The sequence below is a fragment of the Anas platyrhynchos genome, chromosome 5 (genome assembly GCF_047663525.1).
Source record: "Anas platyrhynchos isolate ZD024472 breed Pekin duck chromosome 5, IASCAAS_PekinDuck_T2T, whole genome shotgun sequence".
Taxonomy (NCBI): domain Eukaryota; kingdom Metazoa; phylum Chordata; class Aves; order Anseriformes; family Anatidae; genus Anas; species Anas platyrhynchos.
Window position 1 is genome coordinate 66,258,951 of NC_092591.1, and position 25,066 is coordinate 66,284,016.

General features: G+C 41.0%; 1 protein-coding gene across 9 annotated transcripts in view; it reads left to right on the plus strand.

Annotated features, from left to right (window-relative positions):
- Positions 1-25,066, plus strand: part of TEAD1 (TEA domain transcription factor 1) — a 159,427-nt gene that overhangs the window by 88,082 nt on the left and 46,279 nt on the right. For all 9 annotated transcript variants that reach the window (XM_072039446.1, XM_072039447.1, XM_027462254.3 and 6 more), the window contains exon 4: positions 24,054-24,118. In XM_072039446.1, the coding sequence (XP_071895547.1) occupies positions 24,054-24,118 (65 nt within the window). The remainder of the gene's footprint in view (positions 1-24,053; positions 24,119-25,066) is intronic.

Consider the following 25,066-nt stretch of genomic DNA (forward strand, 5'->3'; position numbering starts at 1 on the left):
ATTGGGGATGGGTGGAGAGTCAGACCTCAGGCATGTTGGAGATTAGTGAACACTAAAGACAAACTAAGGATCTGCGTAGTAATAACAGATCAAATTAATGTCTCAACTGTACAGCCAACCATATGTGTTGTATCATTCATCAGGCTTAGGACTTGAGCAAGGAGGTAAGAAAAGGAAAAATACAGGTCCCTTGTTTCTTGTGAGCAAATTGTCACTAAGTCCTTTGAATTCTGTGGATTTAAATCAATGTGAAAACAGATGAAACATGCAAATATTTCCTCGAGTAATGTAATCCTTAGACAAAGGTAATCCTATCTTTATTCCAGGAAGAATTTTCTGAATTGAGTCATGCTTGAGTGCCACTCATGGCAGTTTCTGGCAACTTCAGAAGTCACTCCTTTGTACAGCAGTGAGAACTGAGGCCATGAGGTGAAATCGTGTCTTGGAGTCTGTGGAGACATCTGGCTTCTTGTTGATTTTGTCAGAAAGTGGAGGGCATAAGTCTCATGGGTTCACTAGTCTTTTATCTTTCTGATTTGCTCAATTTATCTAGCCAAGACTTAGAAATTAATTTCTAGCTTGACCACAATTGTAGCTCCTCTATACCTGATAGAAAACTTGCATGCATTGGGATTATCAGTTAATGTGTCTAAATCTGTGCAATCTGATAAATAATGTATGAGCTGATTCACCTCAGGTATAGACAAGTTTTACAGCAGTGGGACTTGCCACCCTGTTTGGTGAAATTACTCTGTGCCTGGACCACAAGAACTGATGTCAGATGCCATATGTTTTTTTCTTAAATCTTACAATTTTTCAGCACACTTCTGCATAGAGTACAAATACATATTCTAAGTATTTTTCCTGTTATTTCTGGAAAAAAAAAAAAAAAAACATTTTGGAAATACCTTAAGCCTTGTGTTTTTAGACTGCTTCAATATTCAGCTTAATATAAGTCATACTTAATTAGTAGCTAGCTTTGTTATGTTTGAGATCCATGAGCATCCTTTGAGTTCAGAGTTTGCAGAATAGATTCTGGTAATTTTACTTAGCAGGAAGACAGCTGTATGAATACAAAGATAGCATGTTTCTTGCTCATTTTGATATGCATCTCATCCCATTTTACTTCTAAGCATACAATTCAAAAGAATTGAACCGGCACAGCCCTTGCTTCCCTCGTCTTGGGCAGTGTGCGCAGAGGTACTCTGCTGTTTGTATCGCAGACGACCCTCCCCTCGCAGTGTCTGGAGCTGTCACATAGGTGCCATGGCAGCATTCCCCCCAGCCCAGTGAGCCTCACTGTGTCAGAACCAGAAAGTCTCTGCAATAAATTGTGCTGTAAAGTAAGCCAAGGCAGACTGAGGCACTGGGTAGTCTACCAGTTCAGTCGGAAAAGATTTACTTTGTTTTCTCTGCTGGCTGTGTAATCCCCTGCTCGGAGGAAGTGACAGCATTCACTTTGTGGACGGAACCAACAGGCCGCTCTGCAGGCTGAGGACATGCTGCTGTGCGCCGTGGCAGGAGGCCTCTGCAGGTGCGTAAGCGGGTGGAGGGGGACGGAGTGGCCCATCTGTGCTGCCTCGGTAGTGCTGGGGATGGCAGAGGAACATGTTAAAGATAGCTGAACTCAAGTCTGGTTTGCTATTCTACCGCCAATGTATCCGACTGTTGGACACACTAGTACTGAAATTATGCATTCTTGGTCCCATGGCGTCTGGCTGGAACAATTGCGGTGCTTGTTCTGTGCTCGGCACACTGTTAGACAGCCAAGTCTTTTAATGCAGTCAGCTGAGCTTTATGTCCGTACTGTTCTTTATGCGCTTTATTTTATAGTTGCGCGCACAGAAGATGATTGAATCAATTAGCTCCTTGTCTTGTGAGCAGGGCACAGCTTTCCAGAAGAGCTGCAAGGGTGTGTCTGAGAGTGAGACAAGCTGGAGATTTCTCTTCAGCAGTGCGTGGGCTGGTTTCAAGTTACTCCATACTTTATTGTCTTCTATTTGCTGAACCTTGGTTTTAAATGATTGTGCTCATTTGCTGTGCTCCTTAAAGGTGTAGGTTCTTCGAGCTCTCCCAGCCCAGCACAAGGAAGTACATGTATGCTGGCTGCATCCTCCATGAAGCCAGCTAATGGCTTTCACCTGGGGGTGTGTACAGGGAGCCAAAAACACACGTTGTTAATGATACACGGTGCGTAGATAGAGGGGTTAGGCAAGCAAAAATCTATTGGCGGGATGTCTTGGATTACAGGGCTTATCTTCCCTGCATTATTCTTCAAAGAATAACTATATCATTACTATAATGAGTTCTTTCTCTTATTTTTTTGTAATTAATAGGGGGCAATTTAGTAGGAAATACTGCCATGTTTTACGTTCCCGTAGGTTTATCATACTTGTCTTACACTGATAGCATATCTGTGTACTTTGGACTCGATGCTCTGCAATGTGGAGCACCCCCTGTATTGTGCTAAATGCATACAGAGAAAAAGGTCGTGAAAAATGTATTACACAAATCAGACAAAGCTGCAGTGGGTTAGACACTGATAATAGATTAGCTGAGCCAACACTGAAATAGGGAAATCTGTTTTGCTGATTTTTTTTAATTTCATTTGATTCAGCATACTTTTTTCCCATGGAAAGGTTGAGGAAGAAGTATCCTCTACTTCATCTGCAGCATCTAATGTAAAGCTTTAAAGAGTTTTCTGCTTCGTGAAGTTCAAGTGCTCTTTATTAATTTGGCCTGTGTCACTGAAGGCTGCAACTATAATTTAAAAACAGCAGCCATAGAGGTGGTGCTAGTAAATTTCTGCAACACTGGATTCACGAGCGGGCCATATGCTGAGTGAGAGAGATCATTTCCTTGCTCTGGTGCTGAGAGTGCGCTGAGATCCTTTGGATTAAAGCACTCCAGTCAGATGAACCATTTTTCCAGTATCAGAATTATCATTATCTTCACAGTTAAAGAACAGCCAACAAAGAACATCAAAAACAATATTTCTGTTCCTGATACCTGTGAAAGAGGAGCTCAACTACCTCCTCCTTTGTCTGTGCCTTTAAGTTAAAGTCTAAAATACTGAAGACAATATAAAGAATTCCTATACTAGCCAAACATATAGAGAAACGTATTCATGTGTTGGCAGCATAGGTACTTTTCCTAAGCATATGTGTTTCAAAACTGTTTTTTTGTTAAATTTCTTATCTTTAAATTAACCATTAGGGGGTTCTTTTTGTTATCCTAACAAAAATGGTTTCAGTTTTATAACGTGATAAACAAAGGTTCATGTTTTTGATCCATTTCCAATAATGGATTTTAAGAGTAGTGTGTGCATCCTGGAAAGAGCTTTCCTTGTCATCTGTTTTTTCCCCAGATAATGTAATGTTATTTGCCAGTTTTCTTCTTCTGAATCTCGTGAGTTTTAACTGTACTTCATCTAAGGTGTCTTTTTAAGGGTATGTCTCCCTAACTCAAATTTGAATGTATTATCCAGACCTCATCTGATTGTCAGAGTAGCTGGAGACTTCCTTTTGTAAAACAATAATAAGACTTAAAGGTGCATTTGATACCTTTGTGTTAAAACTGAAGAATTTGATGCCAACTCTGAAGTCTTGCTGTAGGCATCTTTAAACCCAGCAGTGCTAAATGAAATTGATCTGTAAGGTCGCTTCTTTCTTTCATGTTTAATTGGTAAAGAACCACTTAATAATCCTAAGGTTCTTCCATATGAAACAGAATTAATGTGAAGTTGTACCAAAGATGTCAAGCTGCATTCCTGGTGAGACACTTTCCTAAAGCTATCAAGGCTTTTCTGCTTCTTGCACTAATCATTAATAACTATGCTGTTGTCACAGCTCAAAAACTTTCCTATTGACACTTCAATAATTTTTAAAGATCTTGAATGTTTGGTGTGTATTGGAGTAACCTTTTGCACTCTATTAAAATGTAAGAACTGCTAGATTTTTAGTGAATGCCCAAGCAACTGGATCATGAAAGCATTACCTTGTGCCAAGGGCATGATGCAGAGCACTGATTCCTTTTTAACAAATAATAAGAAGTTTGACTTTTCATTTACACATTCTGCCAATTGCTAACAAGTTTCCATCTTGTTCAAACACTGGATTGATCCTAAGAAATTGAAAATATTGATTTAACCCTCTGCCTGATTTGTGCTGTGGGCACCTGCTAGTACAGTCTTAGCACATCACAATTGCTTGGCCGTAATTCCTCAGGGGACCACTAATAACTACCACATTTGTCTTTTCATCTTCTGAAATTATGCTAGCAGTTGTCCAAGTCAATTGTGATTCATTTGATACTGCTCTCCTTCAAGACATATTGCAACCAAATAGACTTGCTCACCAGTAATATATCTGATGACATAGTTAGTTCTAGTTAATTGACAGAATGATTCAGGCTTTTATGGATGGCATTAATTGGTCCCTGGTGTCCATGCAATAATTGACCAGACAGTGTAGGCTACATTAGCTTCTCATCCAGTCAGAACAGTGGTAAGATGAGGTAAATGTGGTACAAATGATAAAATGGCTATATTTTAAATCAAACATTTATAAACTATAGAAGTGGGAGATTGTGGCATCAAGAGGGTCTGCATAATGGGAATACATAAATGTCCACATTTGAGGGTTGTATTTTCTTCTTTCTCCTCCTCCCCCCTACCCCCAGCACCCAATTAACACATGTGGTAAGTCACATTTAGATGCCTTAATGGACTCTGTTTGAATCGTGGTTTAATGTGTAAAGCAAAGTAGATGGAAGGAAGGGCTGCTAGTGCTGTTTCAGCTTCTCTGTGTTTCTATGATACAGTTTTAAGTCTGGTGTTAAGCGTTAGGAGGAAGTTAAAGGCGTGGCAGCTCCCTGCATTTACGGTAGGCCCTTATTTTATTTCATTTTTTCCACAGAGAAAAGAAGGATATGGCATATTCTGTGTGCATAAGAAATGCAGAGTTTAGGGATTAATAATAAGTGTAATTTGTTAGAAAAAAAGAGAAACAAGAAATGCTCAGTCAATACAATACTGGCTTGCCGCAGTCTTTCTGGAAAAGGAATCATCCAGTGATTTATCAACTCTTTCTTATTCTGTTCTGTTTTAGAAAAACAGAAAGATAAGCAAGGAGGGGCTTGTGGGTGTGGCTATTGGACTTGCAGTTTTAGAGAACTGTAACTGGTACTGTTGAGTCTTTGAGTTGGGGCAGTTTGAGGGATATTTGTGTTACTGGCCTGTTCCAAGGTGTATAGTGTGCCTGTCATCAGAGGCTGTGCTGTAGGTACAGATTTTTGGGTCATACAGGAAGAAAATGTAAATATACATCAACTTGAAAAAAGAAAGAACTGGTGGAAGGTTATTCATCTCAGTGTATTTTCCAGTACATTGCCCAATATAATTTTTAGTGTCTCAACATGGGGGCATTCCTTGGAGCTTGTTTTAAGTCTGGAAGGTATCTTCTTGCCTAATATCTAAACTTTTCCTATTAAGATCATCTCACCATGTGTATTTTCACATGTTCAGTTAAAATAAAGAAAATCTCCTTCTGCTTAACTTTTATTTGTATGCAATTCACGTCTTCCTTTGTGCTGTGACTGCAGACCCCTTTCCAGCAGCCACAGTGCAGCCCCTGGCGCCCTGCCCTGCTCTCCCCACCTGTTTATGAGCCCCTTCCACTCCACCAGCAGTGGGGGCGTCCTGCCACGCATTCCCCCCCATAAGCGTGATGTGTGGCCAGGGCTGGCCCACAAACCTCTCCACACGCAATGCCCACAGTTCTCTAGATTACAGCTTTCTGAAGCAAGCGAGAAGTACTTGTTCCATGATTTGTAGGAAATGATTATGTCGATAACAGAGAGGTTGAACAGGGAATAGTCTCTGTTCGCAATACAGAGATTGCTGTATTAATGGAGAAAGCCAGCCATCATCAGCTTTGATCACTTTATTCACTTGTTATGCCCCTTTTTGATGCCCTATCCTTTTTGCTTAAGTCTTTCTAATCACAGCATCGATCATACATTCCTTCAATATCTAGCTGTAGAAGGTACTGCCAAGACCAAACAATAAATACAGTTGCCCTGGTTTAATTTTTATCAATTGTTGAATGTCCTGAACTCCCACTGGCTTCAGTTTGTCAGTGGGAATTGAGGACATTCAGAGGTTGCTGGGAGACTTGGTCTTTATACCATGTACATGCTGATTGCAGTGTCTTCTTTTCATTGTAACTTCTTCACAAATCAATCTTTCCAATCTACTTGTAATTTACTGCTCTTCCAGATGCCTTCAGCATGCTTTTTTTTTTTTTTTTTTTTTTGGGGGGGGGGTGGTAAAAAAAAAATAATTGAAAAATCTTGAAGAAGGTCTTCTGGAACTGTGTCTATTTCCAGTGAAATGTGTTCATTTCTTTGTTCTTCCCACAGGCTAAACTATTTTTGTGTGATTTTTTTCCTAGACGAAGTGGTAGAATTTCTTTGTCACTGAAAAAAGTATTGGGTGCTAATGCTTGAGGTGTGTTCCTACATCACTCGGTGCATTTGTCTTACTGGATATAAGTGTGTAACATCACTCGGTTTAGTGTAATCTTCCTGGGAATACAAGAGGTCTTATATTCCATGTCACTTTAAGATATGATCCTTCAAAATACTGGTTTTGTGCAAAAGGATATTATTTCTGGATAAAGAACCGTGCCTACTGGTTAGGTCAAATTTCATGTAATCCCTTATTGGATGTATTGGCATTTGTGCTGTAGAAAGCAGCCTGAACTTTCAGGCCAATGATTTTTACTGATCCCAGTATTGAATGCTAGATGGTTTTGCTTCCCACATTTCAGGAAAAACAAACAAACAAAACACACACACACATTTATATGAGAAAAAAAGAGGATTATAAAAAATGTATTTCATGACAAAATTTAAAAGAAAAATATTTAAAATCAAGCTCTTGATTGACACACCTTAAGATGCCACTGATGACAACTTGAATGTAACCTTTCAAATTCCAAGGAACAAGACTGACCTTAAGCATGGATATTAAGCATGCCTAATTTATGTAATTTGTACTGGTTTTAAGCTTCTCAAATTACAGTGCTTTATAATAGTTAACATACATTAGTTAATAGAATTTATTCATTCCTAAAGCCAGATAAACATTTACTTCAAGTTCAACAATTTTACTGTCTCAGTCTTTTCACCCATAAACATTTTGGCATATTAAAATATTAGTTCTTTCTATCCAATCTTAAAACATTTTAATCCAATTTTAGTAAGAGGGTATGTGTTAAGTATGTGAACCATAAGCTATATAACAGTCCAGATGAAGGAACTGGGACTGAATTTGTTCTTTTTGTCCACTAAGGTATCAAACATTAAGATCTTTAAAAAAAAGTAAAATAAAACCATAAGGCCAGGTTTCTGCTACCTTCTGTGCTCAATCACATAAAACTGAGTTTAGAGGAGAACATCTTTTAGAAGAGGTAAAGTTCTTGATCCCGTTTGGTCTCTGTTGTTCTTTTCTTGTCATCTTTACAGCTTCTTACTAAAAGGACAGAGTATCTAGATGGCAAACGTAGCAGAGATGAGTTTTCTTCACCCACAGTTTGAAATCAAATGTCATAAGCAGCTCGGTTTCAAATTCAGATTTGAATACTACATTGAAACAGGACTCTCTCTTGAATTTCTCTTTTGTCAACAGCTCCAGAGTGGTCCACAAGTATATGTCTCTCTGTCTCAGTTCTCCACACTAACGTCTGCCAATCCCTTCTTGGTGTTAACCAAACTGGAGTGAGGTGATGTTCTTTAGCACATGTCGTATTAAGTTCCTGGAAAAGAGACGTAGTTAGATGGGAAAGAAACCCTAGGAACATCTTGCTGGAGAAAGGCTGAACGTAGCCCTCAGGAGAAACCAGGATCCTTGCAAAAACTCTCGTTGTTGGGACCCAGAGCTTTAAGAAGCCAGCTCTCGTTGGTCCTGCTTGGAAGGACAACTCTTAAATTAAGAGGTAACATTGACAGGATGGACTGTGGATGGAGGATAACTTTCCACAGCTCTTTGGCAAAGGTGGAGGCCAAGCAAAGCCATTTTCAAGAGACCTGGATCCTGCCACAGCACAGTTCCTGTGTCTGTATGTACTCTGCCAGGTGCCTGATTGGTGGCTGTGGGTGTGTCAGTGCTTTCTCTCTTGTGCTAACACCCCAACATTCACACCTCTCCCTAGGCAGGCAGGAGCCTTTAGGAGTTGTGTTTGGGAAGGCACAGAAAGGAGGCAGACTGGTACCTGTTTTCTGTGGAGATCCACTTTCTCAGACACATGTCAAAGTATTTCCAGTGCTTGGAGAATAAGCAAATAATTCAGGTGTATGTGTTTGCGAATTAAATTTTGAGAGCTGCTAATGCTGTTTAGCTCATATTCATACTTACATCTGCCATCTTAACATTTTTTTTTTGTATTTTAATCTGGGGAATGAAAGAGAGCCCTTTGTCCAGGTAAGAATGGGAAAAGTTGCAAACAAAAGCCTGCTATAATGGGAGCTGTTAGCAACAGGAAAAAAACACCGGGATGGAAGGATCTGGTTTACTGAATTTTAAAAACTTTTCTAAATTGACTTACATTTTAGTTGTTGTCTTTAATTAATCCAATGGAAATGAAAAGATGAAGGAGAAGCCAGAGTGATCGTTTTCAAAGCACTGTGATGTCACTTTTGTTTTCCATGTATTAACTCAGGTGTTTAACGAGACTGGAGTATCAAGCACTGACAGGTGCTGCAGGCACTCTGGATGAGTTTCTTTAGCTAGAAGAGGTTGAATACTCAGGCGGTTCAGTTTCAGTCATGATACCGCAGCAAGGCAATGATTTGCCCTGTATAGATTTCTACAGGTGTTTGTCCATATTGACTTGTCCTAAATTTCTGGAAATAATTGCATTGGCTATTTTCTGTTTCTTCAAGACTGCATGCACTGCATTTTGAGTCTGCAGCTATTTGCAGCTGTTGCTGTACCAGCAATTCAATTCCTCTCTTCTGAAGTATGAATATACAGCATGACAGTTTCTGAGGGACCATTTTATTGCTCAGATTTATGCTTTTTTCAGAAACTGCTATAGCATAACTGCAAGCCAACTTGATCTGATGCGATTAAGAAAACAGTTTCTGGGACTTGCTAAAATGCTTCTAAGACTGCCCTTTTAATATCTGAGGCATATGTTGTATATACCTCCTTTGGAAGGACCATAAGAAAAACCTAAAGACACAGAAACCATTTCTTGAGACAGTGGACAAAAGTTTTTATGTTAAAACTGCCATACAGTCATTTCTGTTGCCATTGCTGTGGTTGACACAGGGCTTTTGCTCAGCCTTCATTTTGATTTTGCCAAGTATAACTCAGAAGTGGTACTGCTGTGCATCTGGCCTTCCTGCGGTTTTACTTTATAAAACTGGGGAAAAAGTGTTCTCTAGCTAGAGTGAGAGATACTATCACACCCATTTCCTTAACAGATACTCTGGTTGGTTCTGGATTTTGAGCAAACCTGTTCTCCTTGCTCCCACCCAACATCCTGCTGCTGATGTTCTTCCAGATATGGGATAGAGGGGACAGTTCTGCTTTGGACTCAGTATCTCCCATTCAGTTTTCATCTTCAGCAAAACATTCAGGTTAACATCACTTAACAAAACACCTGCTCTGAGAGCATGGCTTTCACTGTAAATGAATACAAACCAGTGGGGACTACTCAGCATGAGCTTTATGATGGTTGTATCCCTCTTTATTTCATCACCATTTTGTTTGATCTTTGCATAAATTCTGTTTCCTTTTTTAACAACAAATTAACTTCAGAACAAAAATTCACTGAGGTTTTCTAGCTTTAATTCTCCTACTGTCCTAGTAAGACCTGGAAAGGTCATTAATTAATTGCAAGGTGGTTTTTTTGCACCCATGCCCACCTCAGGGCCTCATGCCTGAGAGCACAGCAATCCCAAGCAGCCAGAAGAGAGATCCTCCTGCTTCAGCTTTGCAGAAGTTATCTGTGAGGTGGGCTTTGCATTTGTGTGCCTTTTGTCATGGGCTTGCATTTTTCAAATGTACTGCTGGGTGTTAGGTCAGTCCCTGTGCAAGAAGCTGGTTCTGCTGTTTGTGGGTGCTGGTACAGTGGGACAGGTCCCTCACAGCCATCTTCTGGTGCGGCAAGTTGCATTTACAGCTACAGGAGAAACGGAAGATAAAAGGAAAAGCAGGTTCATGTGTTCCTTTCAGATCTCTGTTTTTACCGTTAGAGCTGTGGCAGCAATTCTTCCCCCCCACACACACACTTTAACTAACTTTCTAAAAGTGAGACATCACTGCTTGACAGAGGCAGGTTTTCTGACTGACACGGTGCAGCATGCTGCAGGGACGCAGCTTGAGGTATTACTGCTGACATCAGTAAGATCAGCATCAGGCCCCTGGGGAGTGCTGCAGTATGGTCTCTCATATGGCTTAAAAAGAAGGGAAAGAAAAAAAAAAAAACAACAAACAAACAAACAAAAAAAAAGAATCTTTTTAAGTCCAGGCAAGGCAGCCACACATGTTTTAATGATAGATACTTTTTAAAGCTTGTTTGCGTTTGGGTGATAATGTACTTTAGTATAGTTGGGGAAATGAGAAACTTCACACATGGCATCTGGAAATCCTTGTGGCTCACTACCCTCCTTGACAGCCATAATGTGGCTATAAATTCACCCCAACAGAAAACATGTAACTGCGTTGGCCATACCAGAAACAACCTTTCATTTTCTTTTAAATTAATTTGTTATTTTAAATCTCAGCTTTTTTATAGCTTCATATAAATGTTTGTGAGCCTCAGAGGTAACTAAGTGTATTTTTACTTCTTGGGCTTATGGAAAATCAGCCTGTGGTTCAGTTTAGTGTCTGGAGGGGTGAGTACTGATATATTCACGTGTTTCACAAAAGATAAAAGAACGTTACTATTGCAAGCACTCCTGATAAGTCTCTGCAGCACTACTTTAATCTCTTCATGCATGTATTATCATAGCTTTGCCCAGTGTCAGGTGGACCTTCTTTGGCCAATGCAATGACCATTTCTTTATGGCTTTGAATTGCAAAAACCTAGTGTGCTAAAATGTTGATACTGGTGCAATTTCTGGGCTGAGAATGGACTTGCCAATTGCCTTGGTGAAAAAGCTTTCCAGACCAATACATGTACTGAAAAAGATTGAAATATAGCAGAGTGTTTGGAAATTCGTAAAAGTGAGAGATCTGGTGCCAAGTGAACTTGACAGAAATTTAGGTTTTGCACTCTCTGTGTTGCCTGTGTTTTAGCACAGGACAGGATAGTTATTTGTGTGCTTGCAAGGCAGAAACACGTGAATTAGGAAGAGGATGCTGATTGCATAGCCAGTGATCTGAAGTACCCTTTTACCAAGAGGATTCGTCTGAATTCATATGAGTGTCAGCAGGATGAAACCAGCTATAACACTTTTACAAACTTGTTTCATTTATTAGTCTTTGCTGCCCGCCAGTGAAGTACACGACCACTCCTTGACTCAACAGCACAGTTCTCCACGTGTCAGGGTGCATCCATCTGGCCCCTGGCCAAGTTAGAAGTAAGATGCAGGAGTCTTGTTCAGGGCTTTGCCTATTAGTTGGCAGTGCCTGCAAAATAACCTTTCCATGGTGCATGATAGCCCGTGAGTTCATTAGGTAGGCCCATACACTGTGGGCTGGCTGGGAGGGTGGTGATCTTTAGAGACGAACCAATATGGGATGCATGGCTATCCTGGAAAGAACTGAGGAAAGGGAAGGATTAGTATTACTTCTCCTTACTGTCTTGATTAAATATCTGATTTTGAGAGAGAGGGATTATATGGAAAGAGGGGACAGAAAAGTATATATAGAGCCATCATTCAAAGGAGAAGTGAAATCCTGTTATGTGCTGGAGACGACAGGTTACTGTATCAGGTTAGGCTACACAGACAGATGGTAAAGTCACAGGAGAAAACTGAGAGCTTGGTGGAGTAGAAATCTGCAACTGGCATTTACAATGTTGAATACAGTTCCATCTCTCTCTCTCTGTGTATTTGAGCTTTCCTTCTCTGCTGCATGAGTTTGCCATGCTCACAGCTTCCACCAGGGCATCCATTGTGTGTCTAGTGATCTTAGCTTTGGGGACTGCTCTGGGACCTGTCCCCCTGCCATGTCCCAGTGGTGGCCCTGGACCCACCGCTGCCAGCAAGGTGAGTTGGAGCTGAGGAGTAACGTGTTGCTACCCCTCCTGAAATGTCCCTTGTTGCTGGTGGGACTGAAGGGTAATGGTAGTTGTGCTGTTGGGAAGGCACATCAGGTAGAAATGGCGATTCAGCTTTCATGCAGCTTTTCTACTACCTTTTTTAGGGACCTAACCTCTGTAAAAGGGGGAAAACTGTGAAGCGAGATAAGGGGCTCAACAAAGTAACGTGGCAGAGCTGCTGCTAGAAGCTGGGTCTCATCTCCCAGCCCCACATCAGTGGCACTTGGCCACAAAGCAACCTGGCTGAAGCGGTGGCTCCTAACACATCATTCCTAAAAGAAAGCAGGATTAAGAATTACACTGAAGCCATGTCACAGTCGGTTGCTTATTTATCCAAAACAAAGAGAAGGTTTCCAAATGCATGCTTTTTGGATAAATGCTATGTAAAGGCATGAGTTGGGGAGTGAAAGAAAATTGTGATTTACTACAGAAATAAATAAGTGGTGAAAAGATTATAAATAATTGTAATTTTCTTCTAGTTCTCTGTCATGTTATACTCCTTAAATTTTTTTAATAAAGTCCCCCTATCATCTGAAGTAGACACTTTAAGTATAATAATTTGAAAAGAAAATTACAAATGTTATGACTGTAATGCACTTGGCAGATACGCTATACAAAACTTCCTTCTGACTCTCCAGGATATTCCATGCAGATTTTGAAAGGCACCAATGGGTGTTTTCAGTGATAATGAAATCAGCAGCGCATTGGTTACACTGCTTGGAGCAGGCTGTGGGCTGCTCAACTTGCTGGAGGTGGCAGAGCCTGGAGGAAGGGGGACAAGAGAAGCCAAGCAGGCATTTTTCATGCTGATGAATGAGCAGGCTATGAGCAACACTTTGAAATTTAAACAAAATGAATTATGTTATTGTATCAGTTGATTACTTATCTCTTCATTGCGGTCTGTCATGGCTGTGCTTCAAAAGAGGCAGTGGTGTCTTTTGTAACAGCTTGTTGTAGTCTCATACCTGAGTTCATAATGGCATTAGGGTTTCTTTCTCTCCTTGGGCTGATGTCACACAGATACTTCAGGAACACAGGGATATTGAACTTCCCTGTCACCCTAGCTCAAAAGTCAGTGGCACAGGCAGGCCCAGGAGGGAGGCAGGAATGGGCAGCTGATGAGATAGGTTCATATCATACCTGGAAGCATGGACAGATCCAACTGTTCTTTCTTCAGGCTAAAAAGAGTGTAAGTATTCCCAATTTTAAGCATGTTTTGAGGCCAGGTTTGCAAGAGTTACGCTCTAGCTCAAGTATGTTATGGGTCTCTCTTGTAGGTTCACAATTGGAGCAAAATACTTTTTGTACTGTAGCTAGGGCTACATAGTTAGCTATAAAATCTCCACAAAATGTTACTTTTTGCTTGTGAAATAACTTGGAAACCAAGTTTAGTGTTGAATGTATCCCAGGCTCTTCCATATGCTGGTCAAACGTTTCTCCACTTGGCCCATCTGCTGTCAGAAACTGTCATCTAACACAAATTGAGTTCAAATACCCTGGATATAATGCAAATTTAAATACCTTTTTGCACCTGCTGTGAAAATAAAGCATCTTAACTGCATGGGACAGACACCAAATAATTCATAAGCTAAATAAACAGTTTTTGTGAAGAGCTGTAGGAAATGCCGGCACAGAGTCTGTGGAGCTGCAAATGAAGGCAGCTCGCATGGTCCTCCCTCCCCTGCAGATGAACACCCCCACCCCGGGAGCCATCCTCGGCATTGACCTATTTTAGACAACCTCTGGATTTGGCCAGAATCCCAATCGCTGAGCGAGGGAAGTGACCTGCTCTCTTAAAATCTCATTAGAGTAAATGCTGAGTTGAGAAATCATGTCACAGCTTTTCCCATTTGTAATGTCATCGGTAGGAGAAATTTACCTGCTTAATGCCTCTGCTTTGCTCTCTCCTAATGCTCTGCTGGAGCATAGAGGAATATATCCACGGTGCGACTGTAGTCTGTCATTACAACAATGAGACGAGTTCAAAGACATATTTGGCAGTACATGGAGATGTTTTTTAAAAATATACTGGATTTTCCGGAGGCTGCTTGCTTTCCGCAGATTTTATGCGTGTGCCATAAAAAGAAGGGGACCTCCATTCATGTTACAGGTCTGCATCCTTGTTTGACAGATAAATCTCAATTGCTTTATCAGGAGTGAGAGGAGACAGTCCGTGGATATTTTCAGAGTTTCTATATGTATTTTCCATCTTGTATGGTTGTTCATACAGATTTCTTTCGAAGTTGCATTGTATAAACAATATAATGTTATATAATGCTATTCTTTAAGGTGAGTCTTTCGTTATGTTATTTTGTGCAGCCATTTCTCCATCTTTTAAGTACCATCATTGTATGCAATATGAGTTTAGTAAAAAGAAATATGCTGTATTTCAAGCAGCTGCTTTGTACAGTTCTTGAGTCGCAAGCTCATACTCAGAACCACAACAATATCAATATACAATTTAAAGTAATTTTGTGGTCTTTTGGATCATTCCTCTCTGAATTCAAAAGACTACCAATATATCCAAGTTAGACACATGTAAGCATCAAAATACACGTACAGCTTAAAGAGGTTAGAACATTGTAGTTGCAATGCTTTAATATTAAACATGAGGGGAAAAAATACTGTTGTAGTCGTAGTTAAAACTGTTTCCTTAAAAAATAAACAATAGAAAGCAAACTGTCATCCACAATTTTTCTTCTGCAAATAAGCATTACTTAAACAGTCATAATTCCTTTAAAAATGAGCTTAATTTTGCCTACGAGAACAAACAGAAATGAAACCACCTACTGAGAAATTCTATTTTGCTAATTTTTATCTATTCTAATGCAAATAGTGGTTTTAATCCCCTTAACTCATCCATCATGCATGACAGGTCAGCCAGTTCATTGTCTGTGTGTTTGAAGGATTCCTGTCCAAATCAGACTTTTTGTCAGTAGTGCTGGGCAAAAATCTTCTTGTTTCTGAACTTATGTCGCTGAAAAACTGCGGCTACCTTGGAAAACAAGGTACAGGGTCTTCACAGATAGGTTATTGAGAGTTTCTATCATAGCAAGGGAAAAAAAAAAAAAAAAAAGAATGTCAGATTAAGGACATCTAGGTTTTTATGTAATCTACTAAACATCTGTAGCTGATCCAGATAGATGGCAAAGGTTAAGTTTGGAGATTTTTTTCATGTGGGGATTTCTTTGTAAAGAAACAGCCTAAAATTGCTGTTTGTTTTGAAATGCATTTTTGATTGCAGTTAAATACTGTTTACAGCAAGTAGAAAATAATATAATTATAAAGGAGCAAAATATTTCCATATATTTTTGTAGCATTTTAATTAAACAAGGCTTAGAGTAAATTATAAAACCTTCTTTTGTGACAACCAACACTGACAATATATTAATTAATGAATATTCAGAGAGATCTCTGGATCACTCTTCTTTCTCTTTGAAATATGGTTTGCCTGTGGTTTGAAAAACTCAGAAGAAGAAAATTAATAAACATAGTTTTTATGGAATATTTCCCAGTATGAAGACCTGCCAAACAGAATCCAATGCATTGCATTAGTGTCAGGGAAGAGTTTTGAAGCAGATGTGTATATGGCTCACTTTTATTGTTCTGTTTAAAACTGAGGCTGAGATATAACCAAAAGGTTAGGACTCAACATGATAAGAGTATCATTAGGTCATTTCCCTTTTGCTGTGTAATTTAAGTTGTGGTATTGCTTCAATCTGGGATCCTTTTGTTGTTGTTGTTTTTAATACAATGCACAAAACGTTATTTTCTTTGGGAGTATCATTATGATATAACTTCAATGAGTCATTGTAATTGTTAGCTTATTAGCATCCAAAAGGATTATTTTGGTTATTTTCTTCTTGGATCTTTTCTTTTCCCCATCCTCTTGGGCAACCTGGTTACAGTACACTTTGCAAGCAGTTAATTTGTGTATAATAATACTTAAGTAGCTTATTGTAATCTGGTGCGTGTGTGTCTCCATGCACACCCACGACTCGGGCAGCCCTCGTAACCTCTTTTTGGAACCCAAGGTCTTTGTCTCATCCCAGTCCAATCTGGAGATGACTGCTTTCCTTTGTGGTCCCTATCCAAATGGAGAGCCAGAGCCTTCAAGTGGGAAGGTCTCAGTGCAGGAGTTAAGCAATGAGCTCAAGCAGGTAACAGGCACTTGGTCAGTTTTCATTGGCCCCAACCCCACTCGTGCAGCCCTGGGGGACTGTGGGGACCTGCCTGTGTCGTCAGCTCTCCAGCAAGTGCCCATGCAGAGAGGCAGAAGCCAGTGTTTGATGCGGGGCTGGGGCCAAAGGTTTGTGCTGCAAACCAAGAGAGATACAGCTCCCATTCTCTCCCACAGGGCCAGAGGAGCTGACTCCTGCCTTACATTCCCATTACCGAAGGCTGTCTAAACTGAGAGGTCCCACAGATTTGCAGATTTGGGCTAGGGAATGGTAAATTCCCTAAAAAGGTGTCTCATCTTTACTTTGAGGCATTGCATATACTTACACTGCTGCTTAAAGGGAAAGAAAAAAAAAAAAAAGGGGGATCAAGGAATGGTTTGCGTTGGCTCATTTGGCAATTAAAAATACCTAAGTGAAAGAATTGCTGTGAACTTGCCCAAAGGGCTATAATAAATAACGTCCTGCATAACTAGTACATAAATGTGCTTTATGGTTTTGAATGAAACGACTGTGTTTGTTTTTAGGGTTGTTGGTTGTTGCTTTTTTTTTTTTTTTTTTTTTTTTTAGAAATGTAACAGTTGGAATGCAAATAGGCTTATGTTTCTGTAATTGTGGTAAACATATTTTAAAGATTGCTGTTTGATTAACTGTAAATATTACCAGTTCAGAGGTTAAATACTGTTGTTGAAGTCACTCAGGGAAATCCAGCAGAAGTGTAAATATGGCAGAAAAAGCTAAACAATATGGCAAAGGAATATTTGCTGACTTAAGAGTGCAGGATCAACACCAATATTTTTCCAGTGATGCTAAACCTCTTGTAACTGCTAAATTGGATTTGTAGTTGAATGAAGTATCAGCTGCTGTGGGATGAGCCTATAAAGGCAGGACGGCTGGCCTTTTGTAGGCAGGGCTTAAAGGACGATTGATACGTTTTAGCACTTCTGGGATTATTGTGATTAGGAGGAAGCCATTCTGAATGATAGAGAAAAGGGTGTAAAAAACACAGTTCACAGCTGGTAAGCAGCATGTGTTTGCTATAAGGAGAGGTCACGACTAGTTGATCCTGCTGGTTCTGGCATTGATTGACAGTAAAGAAAACTTGATATTATGAAGCAGACCCTTCTTTTTTCTTCTCCCCCCCCCCCCTTTTTTTTTTTTTTTCCCCTTAAATAAATGTTGTCTGTTGTGTAAAGCTGAAGTATTTTCAAAATCTGGAATGCTCACAGGTTGCAAGTTAAAATGTTCAGAGACACAGCTGCAAACGTGAGTTGTTGAAATGTCATCTAGAAATGAGTATTCAACCCAGAGCTGTAAGGATACTAAACAGGAGTTACAGAAAATTAGCTCTGATGTTTCTGTTTGCCTCTTTCATACGTGTTAGTCTTAACTAAAACCCCCTTTGTCGTATAGTAGAAAATTTATGCTAAGTAAGTGGAAATTTCAAGTTCACCAAACTTGTTGACTATTTATGCATCTGCTATATCTAAGATACTCGGCAAGGAATAATATGTGTAAAACAAATGTTAGCATCAGGAAAACATTGTAATCATTTTATTTTTATTAAACACCTGCCCCAGAAAACATACAGGCAATTTCATCTTATCTCCTCAACCCACTTGGAAATGTAGCTCATTTAGCTGATGGCTTTTTTTTTTTTTTTTTTTTTTTTTTTTTTTTTTTTTAAGGAACCATCCAAAAGCTCGCAAATGCACATTTAAATAGTTGAATCTCTGACTCTTTTTAGTAGGGCTGTACCTCTTTCAAAATTTGAGTTTAGCATACCACACAGGAAAGAACACAAGCTTGCCAACTCCCGCTGAGCGTTTTTTCAAGCCTGTGAAAAGAATGAATTATTCAGCAGTAAGCATGCTTACAGCTGGCCATTTGGGAGCTTTGATGTGCGAATCAGGCGGTTGCATGAATGCCCTTATTGTCATGTTATGTGTACACAGTGTGTGAATTATTGAAAATAGTGAGGCCTGAGCCTCATCTGGTAGAGATTACAGTGCAGGCATGCTGGGTGAAGGTCTGTAATTGAAAATCCCCAGATGCTGTTTATTTGGCCTGTGTCACGTGGCCTTGTGCAGAAAACTTGTCTGAACAAAATGCTGCCTGCCTGGGAAGCACCACCCAGCCCCCTCCGAAGCCCTGCTGAAACCCAGGGTGCGGGCGACTTAAACACCTGCCCATAATATTTTTAAAAGCTTAAATTAGATTTGCCTATAACGTTTAAATAGAGGATGCCTTACTTAGGGGTTTAAACTGCTTAGCCAGTTGTTGACTTACAGAGCTCTTTAATCTACAAGAGGCTTTTTGTTAGCCTATTTAGCTTTCAAGCGTCTTCAGAAAGTGGCACTGGCAAATTTTGGGCGAGCTCTCCCAAGGCGGTTATTCTGCTGGCAAAATGGAGCAGGAAAACACCAGGGCCAAGGATGGCAGCAGAGCAGCTTGGCCACACTGGGGGCCCTGCAGCCACCTCCCGATGCAGGAAAAACTCCAAATCAGCCCATGTCCTGCTGATGGCGCCCATACACAGACCCTGTGACTAGCTAGGATGTTGGTCCAGCCTGTGCTGAACAGCTGAGACAGAGGGACTTGGTGCCACTCGTGGTGTGCACATGGGCTACCCAGCCACTTGCCCCATGCATGGCAAACTCGCCAGTGGGCTCCTAAAGGAGCCAAACTTCCACCAGCTCTCAGGTTGGGCATCCAGGAATGTGGGCAGCACTTGGTGGCCAGCTTCAGGCAGAGGCGACTGGAGATGGAGTTTACCAAAGCTGCCAAGCTTTGCCGTGGTGAAAATAACGTCACAAAGATGACCTGGGAGAAGTTTTACAAGATGTTTTATAAGAAATTCGGCATACAGGTCTGTATCCAGGCTTTGTACTAAGCAAATTTCTCCACAGAATTTGGAGAAATTCACCTATATTTGAAAAAAATAGGCTTTTCTGCTTGGTCATTACTAGATTTTTTTGTTGAGTATGGAAACTGTTTAAAATTAGCTGTTCACTTTCAATTTACTAACCAAGTTAATTTTCTGTCCTTGTCTATTTTTATCACATTTGGATGGTGCTTATTACTGGGAGTCTGGGGCGAGGGGGGCAGTGGTTTAATTTGTATTATTAATGTTCTAAATAAAGCCATCCGCCCGCCACACAAGCTGCTGTCCCTGCAGGGCCATGATGCCCCTGCCTGTCTGTCCAGCTGCTGGCTGGGGCCTGCACCCAGAGGAGGGGTCCTGATGTGGCTGGGGCCACATCCACAGCTCACACAGGTCCCAGCAGAGCTGCCTGTGGTGGCCTAGAGGTGCACTGAAGGGGGCACTTAGGAGCCTTGCAGACTTTTGTGGGGGCTGATGGTGAGCTTCTTTAAAGCGTTGTTGGAAATAGCATTAGTGGGGGAGGTTTCCCCACACAAGGACCCTCTGTTAGAGCAACAACTGCCTCCTGAGGGGGTGGGTGGCAGCCACCACACTCTGCAGCTGCTTCTCCATATTTAGGACTAGAAGAGCAGAAATGTCAGTCCTCCTTGCCGCCTGTGAGGTGTCTGGGATCACGGTCCTCTCCCTCCTTCAGAGTGATGGGCACACACTGGGGCAGACAAAGGGAGCCCGGTGGGCCCGGCCATTTCCCCAAGGGGCCCAGCTGGGATTCGCACCACTTTGCCTTGTGGGCAAAGCCTGGCACTGTTAGGCAGCTAAACCCAGTTTTGCTTTCTGCTGTGACTGAAAAAGATGTTCTGTTGTTTAAAATGGATCTCCCTACCATCACTGCACAGAGAAAAAACGTGTTTTGCAATTGCACTTGTGGTACAGAAGGGTATGACAGATAAAGCCTGAATTTAAAAGAAAAAACAAACGCTAAGAGAAGCCCATATAAAATACTAGTTGTGGTCCTCTCCTGATCCTTTCAAGATCTTTGGAAAAGATTGCTGTGCTGTGAAGATATTTCATCTGACTGGGCACCTTTCCCACACCTCTCTTTCATACCTGAACCAAAACATTCAAAGTAGGAAACTGTCATAGCAGATGACAAGAAGAAGGAGCTGAACATTTACAGTTCATAAGCCTGACCTCTCCTCTTCTACCAGGCAATTTCCCAGATATATCTGTGACAGGGAGAGAAAGGGAGGGTGTGTATGGAAAGTATTTCCACAGCTGATCTCTTCCTAGAAAAACGCAGATATGTTTTTTAATGGGCATTTTTCACCCTAATGTTTCTAGAGTCCAATTAAAGAAGTTCCTTGTACCTCTTTTGTTTCAGACAATTCTCATTGCCAAGAAAAGGAGAGTGTTTTTAGGATTATTCAGCCTTCCTTTCTGTGTCCAGTTCTGGGCTCCCCAGTATAAAAAAGACAGGGATCTACTGGAACGAGTCCAGTGGAGGGCCACAAAGATAATATGGGGCCAGGAGCATCTTCCCTACGAGGAACGGCTGAGAGACCTGGGTCTGTTTAGCCTGGAGAAAAGAAGACTGAGAGGAGATCTCATCAATGTGTATAAATACCTGAGGTGTGGGAGACAGAGGGATTTGGCCAACCTCTTTTCAGTGGTTTGCGGGGACAGAACAAGGGGCAATGGCCACAAAATCACAGGATCACAGGAAGTTCGCGCACCAACGTGCAAAAGAACTTCTTCATGCTGAGGGTGACGGAGCACTGACAGAGGCTGCCCAGGGAGGTTGTGGGGTCTCCTTCTCTGGAGATATTCAAGGCCTGTCTGGATGCCTACCTGGGCAGCCTGCTCTACGGAACCAGCTTTGGCAGGGGGTTGGACCTGATGATCTCTCGAGGTTCCTTCCAACCCCTACAACTCTGTGATTCCGTGATTCCTTTCTCTAAAATCCTCTCTATGTCTTGGTAGGTCTGGAGATAAGATCTTTCCTGTTAGTATCTGTCCGAGCTGGTAAAGAAGAGCATCAGTGTTTGGTAGATAAGATAAAGGCTGTAAGCTTTTACTAGGGGACATCTCTACGTGTGTATGTCAGGCAGTGCTTATATTAGTGTCTTATGTTTGTGTTTATGGCTTTTTGGTGGTCTAGAACAGGTATTTTTTCTTTTCAGATCATTCTGGCTAGGCAGAAGATATTTATTGAGCCTTGTGAGGCCTGAATATCTTCTGCTCTGGCTATGCTGGGTGCATATTTCTTTTCTGTGTTGAAAACATGGCTGTAAGGAAAACAAAGCTGTTGCCTTGGTCACTTTGCATGGTTTCTTGTAGAGCTCCTCCTCCTTGACACATTATTCCATGCCATGTTGACTCTTCTTGAGCTGAGCTCCAGCTAGACCTCACCTTAAGGGAAGACATCATATTGCAAAACCACAATCTTGTTAGTCATACCCCTGCCAGGCTGGAGAGTGGCTAGTAAAAACCCCTCTCAATTCAAGTGAGAGCACTTTATGGATGGACTGGGGGCTCACCTGGAGACAGCACTTGACTGATATTTTGAATAATACAGTCTAGACTTTCAGTGCTTGGTGTTTTTTATAAAACTGTTTTCCTGTTAAGTGGCTGCCTGAGATTCTGAGACTTCTTTTAAAGACAGATTTTTTAGCTCTCTTGACTTGGAAGAACACTGTGAAGCCATGAGAAGGTTTAACTCTTCCTGCCTTGGCTGCAGCTGAGGGCTGCACAGGCCTGCCGTAACGGGTAGGGATGGCTGGAGTGACCTGTGCTGTGACTATGTATCCCAAACATGGTCAGTGCAGACTGGGGGATGGAGATGCCAACACATTCTTTATATCACCTTTTAGGGTCACTGGCCTTTCAAAGTCACCAGCTGCTGATAAGGATGACCTTAAGGAACAGTATAGAGTCATGAAAAATACCAAGCCTCTGCCAAAAGATCTTGTAAAACTCTTGCCTAAAGCTTGTTTAGTATTACGTGTCATCATGGCTTGTTGTTTCCTCTTCTGTCTTGTGCTGAGTTCTCAGGCTCTCAATGTTTCCCTCAGTTCCATTTTCCGAACTGTCTGACACTTTCCCATTAAATGGGAAAGTAGAACTTTCCCATTTAATACTGATGAAGGGTAAAGCAGTTTCATTTGTTCATGTGCTCACCTGCAAGTGAATATGCAGTCGTGCCACTGTGGGGTAGCTGCTGTTATTGCACAGGAGCACAGGGGGACAGCCATATGTATGAAAATTCACTCACAGTGGACATTAGGCCTCAGAAGCAGCAGGAGTCAAAATCGGTCTCATCCTAATACCTCCATGAAATAAGTGTAGTTGTTATACATTATCAGTTGTCTGTACTCAGTTGTTGGTCCTAGAAGTGCTGCTGTTCCTGCTTTTGCAGGGATTTGTTGTTAAGGGTAAAGCAGTGTTTCAATTCTCTACAGATTTGTTCTTCCTTGTTTGAAGTGAACTATTTGGATGATGATGATGATGATAATGAAAGTTTGAGAATACTGAGATACAGAAGCTGAGTATTACGCGAGTTTCACCTCATGAACATGAAGCCCATGGCTCCATGTGGGGACAGGTAACTTCTTGGCACCACACACTGCAGGACTGTTGTCCAGGCAGAAGACAAGGTCTTTTTGTGAAGCTAGGCAACTAGCTGCTCCTTGTGCATGCAGAAAACCCTCATTTGTGTGCAGAAATGTTGGTTGTTTATTAGATTGCTCATGCAAAATTTACCTCTTGAATTTTGTCCTGAAGAGGCCTGCTGAACAGCCTCACATCACCATTACCATGGCACATTGTGAGAAGCCTGACACATGATCCAGGCAAAAAAAAAGGGACTTGGAGGAAACACAGCTCAGATCTGAGACACATTGGTATTTCTTATTCTAGTACACATTTAACAAAGAATATGTAGAAGAGACAAGAGCCATTGGACATTATACAAAGGGTGTAAAATAAAGTTCAGAGAGGGAGACAAAAGGAAATGGAAGAAAAAAGGAAAATGACGGTCTAGTTAAACAAATTGTGTTCAGTCTTCCAGTCAACAATATACCATTCAGAAGCAGGCATGCTTCATTAAAACTTCATGTCAGTCCCTCACAACATCAGACCCTTTCGAGTTTGAGCCTCTGGCTGGTCTAGTGTCTTTCTGCAGTCCCCAGATATGTACTCATCCACTTCAAAATAACTTGGTGGGTAACAAGTTATTTTCTTAGCCTTCCCATTTTCAACTTGCTGCTAAATCAGTTTTCTCATTTTCAATGCTTCTCCCCTGTGCTGAATGCAAATAGCTTCATAACTTAGGACTTGTTGAACAAGTATATTTAAGTTATTACAACACATGGAGAAGTAACATAATATGCAGTGAAAATAAACAGGGCACCACATAAAACTGTTATCTTCCACGTCAGCAGTATTTGGGAAGGAAATTACTTGTAAAGAAAATGTTAGTTTGTATTAAGTAGCATAATGTATGATTGAAGAATCATACACCTGGTGTAGTCAGAAGCTAAACTAAGGGAGCCCAAACATCTTGTCAGCCCCCAGGACGGGAGGTCTCCAGCCTGAGACCAGCCTGGACATTGGCCAAGGTGTTGCCTCTCTGCCTGTGAACAGCTGCAGGACTTCAATACCAATACTTTGATGGTGTGGTGCTGCTTGTCTCTTACCATGCATTTTTCTTTGTTTCAGGTAGGAATGAATTGATAGCCAGATACATCAAACTTAGAACAGGGAAGACACGAACCAGGAAGCAGGTAAAATAACCCGGTGGGGAAGTATGCATGTCAGTGAATGACAAAACATGGCATTTTGGCTGCAGTGGCTGTCTGTGCTTCAGCTCTGATGAGATGATGTGTTGACTTCACTGTTCTGATTTTATGTATGCTTTTAAGACATATATTTAAAACTCCAAATTTCTGTGTTGTGCATAATTTCCTTGACAGTTGGAGGTGCATTTTTTATTAGCCTATGTGTACATGAAGATATTATCCCCTGTATTTGGGGAAAAAAAAATCAAAAGTAAAAGTAGAAGCATAAAGTATTGTGCCTTATTTCTCTATATGGACAATTACACAATGGAATAATTATTTTGAGATGGTGAATAATGGAGCTTCTAAATGTTCAGCCAATTCACCCATATTTTAACATTTATGATTCTTGGATATGAAAGGCAAATGAATAAAAAGTAGGAGGACTGATCCTAATCATACTCTCAGCTCATGGACAGTACTTGCTACAGGATGAAATAATAATTTAAAAAAAAATACCCTAAGAGCCTTCAGGCTCCTGGTCTGTGACCATGGTAAGATTTCATTCAACAATTCAGAATAAACCTCTAACCAGTCTTAAGTCTTCTTTAGGTGATTATCACATAACCATTAACTTATATTATAAATTAAAGGATTTAGTCATATCCATGGTGATCAGCAGCCTTACAGAAGGCACACGCTCTGGTGGTGGTTACTAAACCCTTGCGCTGTTTCAAAATGCTTCGCAAATTGCAGAGTCCCCTTGCTTTCTCTAACATGAAGTGCGAGATTCCCCTCCTCCACCTCCATGTGAGTGATGAAGGGGAAGGCAGAGACTCATATGCTTGCATGCTACACGTGTTTTGTAATGCAGAGAAAGGTGACGCTGAGTCAGCACACATAAGGATGGCCTGCTGCCAACGCTCGTATTCAAAGCATTTTGAGCTGGGTGAT